Raw genomic sequence first — 12,612 nt, 5'->3', positions numbered from 1 at the left:
GCGAGGGAAGCCTATCGACATCTCTGGAATAGACTGCTCTACCCTGCGCCACCGCCTTCAAAGTCCCGCAGACTTCTCTGTAGATCGCCTAGCGGAAGTTTAGGCAGCGCTGCTCGGTCCGCGGGTTTTCAGGAGGCCAAAGCCAGCCTCGCGCCGGAACCATGGTGAGTTGGATTCCGAGCTCAGGCTGGGTTTGGGCAGAGGTCCGCTGGCTGGGGTTGGCGAGCCGCCTCGCCTGTCATCCTTAGAGCGGCCCGAGGCCACGGGCCATGGGAACCTTAGCCGAGTGGAGGGTTCAGGCAGTGATTCAGCATCTCCGGCCTGGCCGGGAGAGGGGAGGTCGGTAGTTGGTGTGGCCTTTTCCCGGGGTTTGTTTCGCTTTCCACCGGGCCTTGAACAGTACCTCCTCGGACTACTAGCCGAGTTCGCCCCTCAGTTTCCTTCAGTCGAGTAGATTCCAAGCGGTCCAGAGAGGCCCCTAGTGCTCTGTGTGGGAGAAAGGGAAAATGGGGACTTGAGATCTGCCTGTACTGCCAAGTGCGGACTTGACCTCAGGGTTTGGGTTCCTGGACCGCGTTCATTTTCCAGGTGGGTCCTTCTGTAATCTCTCCCTCAGAGCTCGATCAGAAAAGGCCCTTTTCAATCACTTTGTCCAGTCACCTAGTTTTACAAATGAGTGAACCGAAGCTGATAGAAGTGATGGAATCAGGGTTACAATATAGGGCTCAGGGCTTGCAGACCGATGTCTGCCATTCCAGCCTTCAGCTTGCTCACACCATGATTAGTCTCCCAGGTACTGTGCTGGTGGACTTGTTTTAATACCGTCCTTAAAGCAGTAATGGGTCTGTCGCTGTGGCTATTTGTGTCCGCTTCTAACTTCCTGGTGACATTGTGTTCATTCATTCAGTACGAATGTTTCAGAGGCACTGTTTTAAGCACAGTGAAGGTTCAAAGATAAATCAGACATGTCCCTAATCGTAATATAAAGTAGAAAGAGACGTGTAGATAAAGAACTGGTGGGAGTATGTTTTGGGATTTGGGGAGGAAAGATGGAGAAGACTTTAGGAGGTAGACATTTGAGCTAGTTTAGGGAAAAGTAATGCTTTTGACCATTTATTAAGGTCTGGTATAAGGGAAGAGCATAAGCAAAGATAGGAAGGAAAGTGGACACATAGGAACTTTAGTAATTGACTGAACCTAAAGCGGGTGCTATGGACAGTGTTAGAATTGTAAGATGGGTTGGGAGCATAAGTCCCATCTAGATTTGCTCTCCCCTACCCAACTAGCTCTTTGTAAATGTAAAACTGGTTTGCAGCTGAGTACAGTAGTAATCTTCCAATGAGGTTGCAATAACAGTCTTTTGTTAATGTTAGATGAAAACAGATGGAAGAACATTTTTTAATGATAGATCTTGTTAAGATTTGGGATTTGTAATGTTCTCGTGTTAATAAGTCTTTTTTCATTTACTTTCAGTTTCGCAACCAGTATGACAATGATGTCACTGTTTGGAGCCCTCAGGTAAAATGTTTTATACTATTTCTATGAAGTGGTTTTTGGTGGCTGCAATGTGTTTAGAAACTTATGGGATTGTGGGCAGTGAGAAAATGGAATATAATCACTTTAGACTTTTCTGAAACCTAAATGTATCATAAAAGTAAGTTTCCTAGTTTTTTTGTTTGTTATTTATTTATTTATTTTGGCTGAGCTGGGTCCTAGTTGCGGCATGCAGGATCTTTTTAGTCGTGGCATGCAGACTCTTAGTTGCAGCACGCATGAAGGATCTAGTTCCCCGACCAGGGATCGAACCCGGGCCCCCTGCATTGGAGTTTTACCCACTGGACCATCAGGGAAGTCCCAAGTTTCCTAGTTTAACTATGTTCACCTGATTTTGGGGATCTCTAATTTTAAATATATAAGAGGGTCTTGTAAGATGACTCTAAGGTATGTTGGTTTTTTTTTTGTTTTAGGGCAGGATTCATCAAATTGAATACGCAATGGAAGCTGTCAAACAAGGTTCAGCCACAGTTGGTCTTAAATCAAAAACCCATGCAGTGTTGGTTGCGTTGAAGGTAAGTAAAGCAGTAAATATATCTTCTTCCTTTAGAAAACAACTGTCAAATGTAACTTTCACTATATAGATAATAAAATTGTAAACTTGTTTTTCTATCTTAAATAATGTCTCTATTTAGAGAGCACAGTCAGAACTTGCAGCTCATCAGAAAAAAATTCTCCATGTTGATAACCATATTGGTATCTCAATTGCGGGACTTACTGCTGATGCTAGATTGTTATGGTGAGTATGATCGTGGAAAACAAAAGAAACATCCCTTTGATTCATAATTGATTACATTTCTAGAAAAGATGCAGATATTTTAAGAAGTTGTCTGCCAGAGTGCTTATAAGTTAAGATCATGAATACCTTAATGGATTTGGAGTCAGTTACTAAGTATTCCATTTCTTGATCACTGCAGTATTAATAGAATTAATCATATTAATATTAACGCTTTTGAGAAGTCATTGAATAATGTGTTACTTGATAACTCAGTATATATTGTTTGATATCAGGTCTGAGAAGAGCTTGACACTTCTTTCAGGTTTTAAGGATCAGCTGAACTACCCTTGCTTTCTTTAACACATCAGTATTCATTTGACATTTATTTTTTGCAAAGCTCAATACTGGGTACTGCAGGGTATACAAAAGTGAATCAGACATAGATCTCATCTTCTAGGAACTTAAAATCTAGTAGAATATCTGTAAGGTAGAAAGTGGAGAGTAACTGGTATATTTCTGTGAGAGACCAGAGGAGATAAAGATTATTTCTAGTTGAGGGGCATTGTGTAAATGAAGAGGTGGGGCTTTGGAATCACACAGTCTTTAGTCCCCACTTTTAGCACTTAGTCTGATATTGATCTAGTCACTTAAACTCTCAATTTTTTTAGTGTTTTTTCTAAGGTTACTGATAAATAGCCTAACATGTAGAACACTTAACACAGTGACTTTTGTTGTGTGTGTTGGGAGGTGGGAGGTAGTTAGCCAAAAGTAATCTCTTAAGTCTGTGATTTAGTTAGGAAAGAAGGAATATAAACACTAAGGGAAATAATAATGTTTAAAATTTTTAAGTTATCTGGCAAGCCCCCCTGCTCTCTTAGGTCAGCAGTATAGTGACGGCATTATTAGTGACGGTTTCTTTTAGCTGTTGAAAATGTAATATATGTTGTGCCGTCAAACATTTTATTTAACCCAATCTGTCCAAAATATTGTCGTGTTACAGGTAATCAGTATAAAAACTTTATTAATGAGATGTTTTACGTTGTTTTTTTGTACTAAGTCTTTGAAATTTCATGTATATTTTGTACTTATGGTACATCTCAATTCAGACTAGCCACTTTTTCAGTGCTCACTAGTCACATGTGATTAGTACCTGCCATATTGGGCAATGCAGTTTTAGACAGCCCTGGGAAATGGACTTAAATGAAAGTAGAGAACAAGTAGCTTGGTTCCTGCAGCCAACATTTGATCGTCAGATGTGACATACACATAAACTAGACAAAGCAGCATGAAAGAAAAGTACATATCCATTTCTTGTTTATTCTCTTGGCTTTAATAGTTAGGCATGAATTTCCTTTTCCCCTATGTTATACTTGCTTGAATCTTGTCAGGTTTAAGAGTGAGACTCAACAGTCTAGTGTCTGGTATCTCCTCTAGAGTGCTGCTTATGGATAGAAGTAACGTTGGCAGGACATGTTAACAGTGCCGTACTATGGATTCTATTTCTTGTATTTGTTCTATTGGGGAAATTTTCATCAGCTTTCAAGAAAAAAAGCACTGTCTTGTTGACAGTGGGAAGGGTAAGAGAAGAGACATTGCTCTTTTTCTCTTGCTCAGCCTTTTCTTCTCTGTTCTATAAAGTGCTCTGAGACAAAGGTTATCTAGAACTAAGGAACATTTTAGTCATAAACATAGTAAGATTGTGAAAACTTTAAGGTTAGTCATTTAAAATTTAGAAGGAAGAGTTGGTATATAAAAATGCATCCTTGTGGCCATGTCTTTGTGGTTCCCTTGTATGGATGTAATTCATGTAAATGTCTGGAAGAAAGCAAAAAGAAATGAAATTATTTAGAATAACTCTCTGTGATTTGAAATTACTAATTTTTCTTGTTTCTTTTTTAGTAATTTTATGCGCCAGGAGTGTTTGGATTCCAGATTTGTATTTGACAGACCTCTTCCTGTGTCTCGTCTTGTATCTCTAATTGGAAGCAGTATCCTTTTTATTTATGCATTTATTTTAGCATTTATGGATGTGGACTTTAAAGGGTTTTGATACTTTATCCTTATGTTACTTATTAGGAATATGATAATATATAACATGGGTACGATTGTGAAAACTTTAAGGTTAGTCACTTTTCAATAGCGGAATGTTTAAAATTTTTAGAAGGAGAGTTGTAGGAAGTTTTACCATGGAAGAATGGGTCTAAATAAGAAATTGGGCTGCTCTTTTATCAGCCCTTATAAATAAGCAATTAATATTTTCCAGATACAGATAAGCCAAATTTCAGAAAAACTAAGCATCATTTTTAGAGGAGATTTAAAATTTGTTATTGGTAGTTCTAGATGTTACCAAAAAATCCTTGCCCCTTATATCCAAAATGAATGAGATTCTTTACATCAGAGAAAGTCATTTTGGTAGCACTCACTTTGGATTTGGTGGATAGCCAAACATTTTTTTATAATAAGCCAAATAAATATTTCTTTTATTTTCTTCTTCTTGTGGTGGATTATGCAGCAGTTGAGAAACCAGAGTTCTTTGTTAATAATGTTTAATTTGAAAATAAAGATAGTACTTTATACCTTGTTAGAACAGGCTCTTTAACTAGTTTAAGAAACTCAGATACCAACACAAAGATATGGCCGGAGACCATATGGTGTTGGGCTGCTTATTGCTGGTTATGATGTAAGTTCATAGAGTATTGTTATATTTTAATGATTTTTTAAAAACTGACTAGAAGTTTTCTAATTTTTAGTTCAATCAAAGTGAAGAATTATGTAGTGTATTTTTCTTCTCTTTGTAGGATATGGGCCCTCACATTTTCCAAACTTGTCCATCTGCTAACTATTTTGACTGCAGAGCTATGTCCATTGGAGCCCGTTCTCAGTCAGCTCGTACTTACTTGGAGAGACATATGTCAGAGTTTATGGAGTGTAAGTGATTTTTTTTTCTTGTCCCCTCCAGTCTTTATGTAGTGAATAACTATAGTATTCTAAATGAAGAAAAATATCTGCTTTACAGAAAGAATTTTTAAAAAGATTAAACCCATGAAGTGTATATTATTTCTGTCACACATACTAGCTTTTACTTTCTCTGGCTACCACAGTAATTTGAATCATCAGTAGAACTTTTTCAAAATATAAATATGTGTCCCTGACCTTGAAGATTCTTGATTCAGTTGGTCTGAAGAAAGTGTGCCCCAGCCAGAGTTGAGAGCTACTGTACTAGCTACCAGTTGTAAGTTCTGTTTACAACTTTTAGTTTTCTGAGATTCTTATTTTTAGCCACACAGACATTCTGCATTAAGTAGTCCATAAATAAATAAGAAGTCAGTGTAGCTGTGGGAAAGAAAGGTAAAAGATGTAAGGTGTGGTGATAGGGCAGGTTTTTGAGTAGTTTGCTTACGCAAGGCTCTTGGATTTTAACACATGCTTTTTATGCATCTATTGGGGTAATCATGTCTTTTTTCCCCCTGTATTCTATGGTGGTGTATTGCATTGCTTTTGAACATTAAACCAGCTTTGCATTCCTGGGATAAATCCCTCTTGGTCATGGTGTATAATATAAATTTTATATATATATATATATATATGTGTGTGTGTGTGTGTGTGTGTGTGTGTGTATATAATGTTTATATAAACATAAATGTTGCTGGATTCAGTTTGCTGGTATTTTGTTGAGGTTTTTTGTGTATATGTTCATAAGGGATATTAATCTGTAGTTTTACTTTCTTGTGGTATCCTTGTGTAATTTTGGCATCAGAGCCAAAACTACACAAGGATAGTTGTACTAGCCACATACAAGGAGTTGGAGGCTCCTTTTATAAAGAGCAAATACAGTGGTGAGCATTCCACAGAATACATTATATGAAACTTTGAGCTGTATCATTTGTGAATTAGTATTTTGATTTAACTTATAGCATAAGAAAAGGGTAAATTCAGTAACAAAAATCAATTATCCTCTCATTAAATAAAATAATAGCAATCTAATAATAGATTATTAAAAGATTATATGGCCAAACTTTAGACTTTTGGGTTTTTGTATTATGATGTATTTAGTATGTGACAAAAACCATGATTTCAGACTATAGGGCTGACAAATAAAAGAAGCCTAGCATGAAAATGGAATTAAGAAATAATTATTAATCTATTATATTTTAGGCAATTTGAATGAACTGGTTAAGCATGGTCTGCGTGCCTTACGGGAGACACTTCCTGCAGAACAGGACCTAACTACAAAGGTAAATATCACATTTCCCAATTGTAGATACTAACATTACGGTTTAATCATTTATCACATAAATGTAAGTAATAGAGAAGTTTGTGTACTTACAGTTCTTCAATTTGTGAGTTGGTTGCCTTGGCTCATTCTCTCACTTTAAGATGTTCACTAAAAGGGACTGATTTTGAAATGATTTTTAAACATTTCTTTTTGGTATAAAGCAATAAAAGCAGTATGTCTGAGGTACAATATTCTTCATTTCTTCAAGAGGTAGGAATATCGTCATATTTTTAATTCAGTGAACAAATATGTACATTGAGCACTTACCACATGTAGGCAGTAGGCGTTGAGAATATATAGTAAACATAACAAACATCTTGGCATTTTTGGGACATACATCCAAGTGGGGGAAGAGAGACAGTGTACCCACAAGTAAATTATATGGATATTAGAAGGTGATAAATGCTATAGAAAAAATAAAACAGGTTAAGAGGAGTAAGAGTGACCAATAGGGTGTAAGAAGGAGGTGTGGTGGGTATAATTTAAAATAGAGTGGTCAGGGATGGCCTCACTGAGAAAGTGAAATTTGAGGGAAAGATCTAAAGGAGGTGAGTGAGTGAGCTATGCAGATGTCTAGATCAGTATTCTTCCAGGGAGTATAATTGCAAAGGCCTTGAGTCCAGAATGTCCCTAGTGTTTGAAGCAAGGAGGCCGGTAGTGTCAGAGTCAGTGATCAAGAGGAAGAGAAGGAATGAAGTCAGAGAGGTAATGGAGGCCAGATTGCGTATGTCCTATAAACCATTGTAGATGCTTTGGATTTTACTCCCAGTGGGCTGTTACAGTTTGAACAGAGGAATACCATGGCTTGATTTAGGTTTTAAAAGAGTCACTCTGGTTGCCGTTCTGAGAACAGATTGTAGTGGGGACATGGGTGGAAATAGTTTCAAGGTTGTTATAGTAATTCAGGTGAGAGATTGTGGTGGATTAGAGCAGAGTCATAAGAGTTGGAGATGATGAGAAGTAGTTCAGTTTTGCTTATGTTTTGAAATTAGAACCAAAAAGGTTTGCTAACAAATTGGTTGTGGGGTGTGAGCTTAAAAAAATAAATCAGGGGCTTCCCTGGTGGCGCAGTGGTTGAGAGTCCGCCTGCCAATGTAGGGGATGTGGGTTCTTGCCCCGGTCCGGGAAGATCCCACATGCCGCGGAGCGGCTGGGCCCGTGAGCCATGGCTGCTGAGCCTGCGCATCTGGAGCCTGTGCTCTGCAATGGGAGAGGCCACAACAGTGAGAGGCCTGCGTACCGCAAAAAAATAAATAAATAAATAAAAAATCAGGTTTTTGACCCGATGAGAGGAAGGAGAGATTTATGATTTACTGAGATGGATAAGACAGTTAGAGAACAGGTTTTGGGGTAAGGTTGTGGAGGAAGATCAGGCGGTTAGTTTAGGACTTAACAGGATTTGAAATGCCTCTTGTTTGTCCATTTGGTGATAAAGAATAAACAGATATCAGATGTTCACCCCCTAGAGTTTGGTGGAGAATGGTCTATCCTAGAGTTACAAATGTTGGAGTCTTTGTGTAGAAATGGCATTTAGAGACTGGCCTGGATTAGATTTCTAAAAGAATCGAATAGTTAGACAAGAGGTTTGAAGACTTGGTTAAGGGCACTCTACCCTTTAGAGGTTGGGAAGTGAGTAGGAATCAGCAAAAAGGACTGAGAAAGGTGACGAGGAAGGTCGGAGGAAAACTTGGAAAATGAGGCATCCTTAAAAGCAAATGAAGAAACTGCAGTCATCCCTTGGAATCTGGGGAGGGATTTGTTCCAGTGCTCCCCCCCTTGGATACAAAATCTGCAGATGCTCAAGTCCCTTATATAAAACAGCATAGTATTTGCATCTTAACCAACGCACATCCTCCTGTATACTTGAAATCATCTGTAGATTACTTATAATACCTAATACAATGTAAATGGCATGTAAATAGTTGTAATTGCAATGTAAACGCTATGTAAACAGTTGCCAGTGCGTAGCAAATTCAAGTTTTGCTTTTTGGAACTTTCTGGAATTTTTTTTTTCCCCGAATAATTTTTGTTTTGCTTTTTTTTTTTTGCGGTACACGGGCCTCTCACTGTTGTGGCCTCTCCTGTTGCGGAGCACAGGCTCCAGATGCGCAGGCTCAGCGGACATGGCTCACAGCGGCCTAGCCGCTCCGCGGCATGTGGGATCTTCCCGGACCCCTGCATCAGCAGGCAGACTCTCAACCACTGTGCCACCAGGGAAGCCCCCGAATATTTTTGATCCATGGTTGGTTGAATCTGAGGATGCAGAACCCACAGATAGAGGGGCCGACTGTCTTTCAAAGAGAAGAGAATGAAAAATTGCCAATAGACCGTGGAAGATGTGGACTGAGAATTAACCATTAGATTAGCAGTGATGTCTCTGGGACTTGACTAGACGATCTTAATGGAATGGTGGGGTAGAAGCCTGATAGGAAAGGAGTCAGGAGAAAATAAGAGGAGAGAAATTGGAGACAGCTCTTTGGAAGAGGTTTTCTGTTGTGGGTCCAGAGAAATAGGGTGGTGGCTGGAAGGGAATGTAGTGAAAAAGTGGTTTTTTATTGTTTTGGTTTTTTAAGATGGGAGAGATTACAGCAGGTTTGCTGCATGGATATAAGAATAATCCAGTATCAAGAAAAACATTTATATAAGATAAAAATGAGAAAAACTGCTAGACCAATTACCTTGAACATCACACAGGTGGAAAGGTAGGCCTTAGAGAGGAAATTGAGCTATTCATTCCCAGTAACAGGAAGGGAGAGAATCTAGGGACATAGATACAGGAAAGAGTGGATACTGTGGGAGCTTGTGAACATTCTCTTCTGATTGCTTCTATTTTCTCAGTGAAATAGGAGCAAGGTTTTAAGCTGGAAGGAGAATGGAGAATATTAGAAAGAGTTGTCCAGGGAAGGGGAGATTGAATGATCTAGGGACCCGTATAATACAACAACCACTAAAGGCCTCCTTGAGGTTAATGATCATTAACTAAAGTGAGATCAGTCAGCATATTATAAAATCCATTTTGTTATAATGAATGGATAATTAATATTTAATATGTCTATGAAGACTTTATAGCCTGCATAATCTTTTTAAACACATTTTTCTATTATGAAAATAATATTCTTTAAAAAAAATTAGGAAAGTACATTAAATTTTTTTAATTTGTTTAAAATACCTATAATGCCATCACTCCAAGATGACTGTCTTTTAAAATTTGGGTATACAGTTGACTGTTGACATTTACAACTTGGAAAAGGTTGCTCAGGTATCTGGCTTCCTGATTTCACATTTTTACTGAATCATAGAGAATGCCCTATATATCCTTAATGCCTCAAGTTTTTGCTGAAATTTTAATCTTACAGGAGCTCTTTTGCACTGGTTAGCGTTCACTGAACACTTTAAGAATTGCTTTTTAATTTTTCCGTGTAGAACATAGTTCCAATCCCCTAAATTCAACACTTTAGAACCCAAAATTTATTTCCCTAAGAACTATCATGTCTTAACTTACACATGAAACAAATTAGATTATTTCTTAGAAGTTAGGGTTACTTCCTAGCAAAGCGGTTTGTTCCCTCACACTGGTCTTTGCATTCCCATTATGAACAAAGTTGCAAATTTCTAGGTGACATAGACCTTTGGAATTATTCATGATTATCAAAAGTGAATATTAGGAACTTCCCTGATGGTTCAGCAGTTAAAACTCCGTGCTCCCAATGCAGGGGGCCTGGGTTCGATCCCTGGTCAGGGAACTAAATCCCACATGTCGCAACTGAGACCTGGCGCAGCCAAATAAATAAATAATTTTAAAAAAAAGTGAATATTAAATCTGCAAATTACAGAAGTTTACTAGTTTTCTTCTTCCTTTTTTCCCCAAGTATTTTTTAAGTCTCATTCAAGTGCTATATAAATTTTTACTCTGCTTTTTTCCATGCAACATTTTATCATAAGCGTTTTTCCAACCTAAATTCTCTTGAGTTTTAATTTTTACCTTTTTTTTTTTCCCCTCAGAATGTTTCCATTGGAATTGTTGGTAAAGATTTGGAGTTTACGATTTATGATGATGATGATGTGTCTCCATTCCTGGAAGGTCTTGAAGAAAGACCACAGAGAAAGACACAGGTATATAACTAATTATAAGCAAGAGACTTCAGTTCTATTGTTCCTACCATGACTGTGTAAATCTACCACTTTTGTCTTTAATTATTGAGATAGGCTCATAATTCATGTGGCAGTGGGAAAACTAAGAACTGACTAAAGTAAAATACTGAGAGGTCAGTGATCTCCATAAAACACCAAAAGGGTGATTTGGTTACCTATTGCAGTTTCTCACTTCTGTGGGTTGATGGGCTCAGCTAGATTGTTCTTCTGCTCATCTCATTTGGGGTCTCTCAAACGTTCCAGTCAGTTGAGGGAGTGGGGCTGGAACATCCAAGATGGCTTTACTCACGTGTCTTCTTTACTCATACTTGCTAGATATCTTAGAGGGACAGCTAGATGGCTGGGACCTCTGCTAGGATCGCTGGGCCTCTGTCCACGTAGTCTCAGGGCCTCTCCTTCACCAGAGTATCTCTAGCAGGGTAGCAGCTCAGAGGTTGCAAAAGTTCAAAAACTGAGAAGTGCAAGCTGCCAGGCATTCTTAAGGCTGAGGCCCAGGGCTGGCACAGCATCACTTCTGTACATTCTGTTGGTTAAAACAAGTCATAGGGCCAGCCAAGATCCTACCAGAGTGGGGACTGAGAGAAAATTCATTGGGGACCAGCTTGGGAAACTAAGTTGGCTCTTCACAAATATTGAGAAAAGGATCAAGAAGTATTGGTGAATCTCAGGTTAAATACTAGCCTTTTTTTGTTGAATGTTTAGAGTACACATTTGCTTTTGTAGATGCTTTTTTGATAGCTGTGTAATTGAAAAAAAAAAGGTCATGAATTTCTTCTACAGCATGAATTTTTTTTTAACATGTTGGTATTTGGAGGAGCAAGATTTGCATTATTTAACTGCTATTGGTAAGAACCAGCACTGTTGGGAAGAGTGCAGTGGAGTACCATACAACTGCTTTGTTTGAAAATATTTTTGCTGTGTTCATTAGTGCTAAAGAGGAAAAGAATGTCTAAAATGTGCCAGTATTTTAAGGCTAGTAGTGATAATAAAAGGAAAGCCTTTATTCTTGATCAAGACAAATTACGATGAAACGCTGGAATTGTTCAGTGATGCTTAGGTTTTCAGAACTGTAAAATTGTATCTATTTTTTTAAAACCCTTTGTTCGAAATTTTAATAGTGCAGTGAACCAAAATTGAGTATCCAAAATGTCTCCTAACTCCTTTTCTCATAAATTTTTTTTTATAAAGCAATGTTTATGATTAAAAGTATATATTGGTCAAGTGTTCTTTTTAATATTTTCTTTTTTCTTCCTCTCTTAAGCCTACTCAACCTGCTGATGAACCTGCAGAAAAGGCTGATGAACCAATGGAACATTAAATGATAAACCAGTCTATATATGTATTATCATACATGTAAGAATGCAGGAACACGTATTGATGACAATAACCTATACTTTGAACCAAAAGATGCAGAATGGTGGAATGGTATGTTTTAGGAATCAGTCCAGATGTGAGTTTTTTCCAAGCAACTTCACCAAAACCATATAATGGGGTGCATTTTCTTTAAGAGCGTCTCTATAATCATTTTCTAGAAAGTATAGTTATCTGAACTAACGTTTTTATATGAAGAACATATTGTCTTTGTGGTTTTAAAGACAACTGTGAAATAAAATTGTTTCACCTGCTGATGTATTGGTGTTTTGCTTTTTAAGCAGCTTCAACTCTAAATAGTAATCTGAGATTACAGCTCTGTCATCATCATGTGTGGTCACCATGTTTGCCAAATTAAATTGCCTTATTTTTAGTGACAGGAAAAATATTACCTCTTATCTATAACAGCCTTATACTAATGCCCCAGTGTATGGACTGGCTGCATGAGAATCCATGGAGATTTGGTCCAGAATACAAATTTTAGGGTTCAACCCTGGAGATTCTGATTAAAACCTAAGAAACTACCACTTTCTAACAATAG

At 37.9% G+C, this 12,612-nt stretch overlaps 1 protein-coding gene across 1 annotated transcript; it reads left to right on the top strand.

Annotated features, from left to right (window-relative positions):
* The first annotated feature begins 55 nt into the window (after positions 1–55).
* PSMA1 (proteasome 20S subunit alpha 1) lies at positions 56–12,153 on the top strand. The gene is made up of 10 exons (XM_082660246.1): positions 56–164; positions 1,474–1,518; positions 1,968–2,069; positions 2,190–2,293; positions 4,172–4,260; positions 4,882–4,952; positions 5,071–5,200; positions 6,428–6,507; positions 10,551–10,661; positions 11,962–12,153. Exons 1-10 carry the CDS (start codon positions 162–164, stop codon positions 12,016–12,018), a joined length of 792 nt encoding a protein of 263 aa, XP_082516372.1. The 5' UTR covers positions 56–161; the 3' UTR covers positions 12,019–12,153.
* The last annotated feature ends 459 nt before the right edge of the window (positions 12,154–12,612 follow it).

The sequence above is a fragment of the Grampus griseus genome (assembly GCF_964374135.1).
Source record: "Grampus griseus genome assembly, chromosome: 8".
NCBI classification, from domain to species: Eukaryota; Metazoa; Chordata; class Mammalia; order Artiodactyla; family Delphinidae; genus Grampus; species Grampus griseus.
The sequence above is the reverse complement of the archived record's forward strand: the minus strand, read 5'-3'. Positions and strand labels throughout refer to the sequence as shown.

What these genes read in the sequence shown, in the direction of transcription:
- PSMA1 (XM_082660246.1), top strand. An exon ending in AACAGGACCTAACTACAAAG is followed by an intron (nt 6,508 to 10,550) that starts GTAAATATCACA and finishes TTTTCCCCTCAG; the next exon opens with AATGTTTCCATTGGAATTGT. An exon ending in GACCACAGAGAAAGACACAG is followed by an intron (nt 10,662 to 11,961) that starts GTATATAACTAA and finishes TCCTCTCTTAAG; the next exon opens with CCTACTCAACCTGCTGATGA.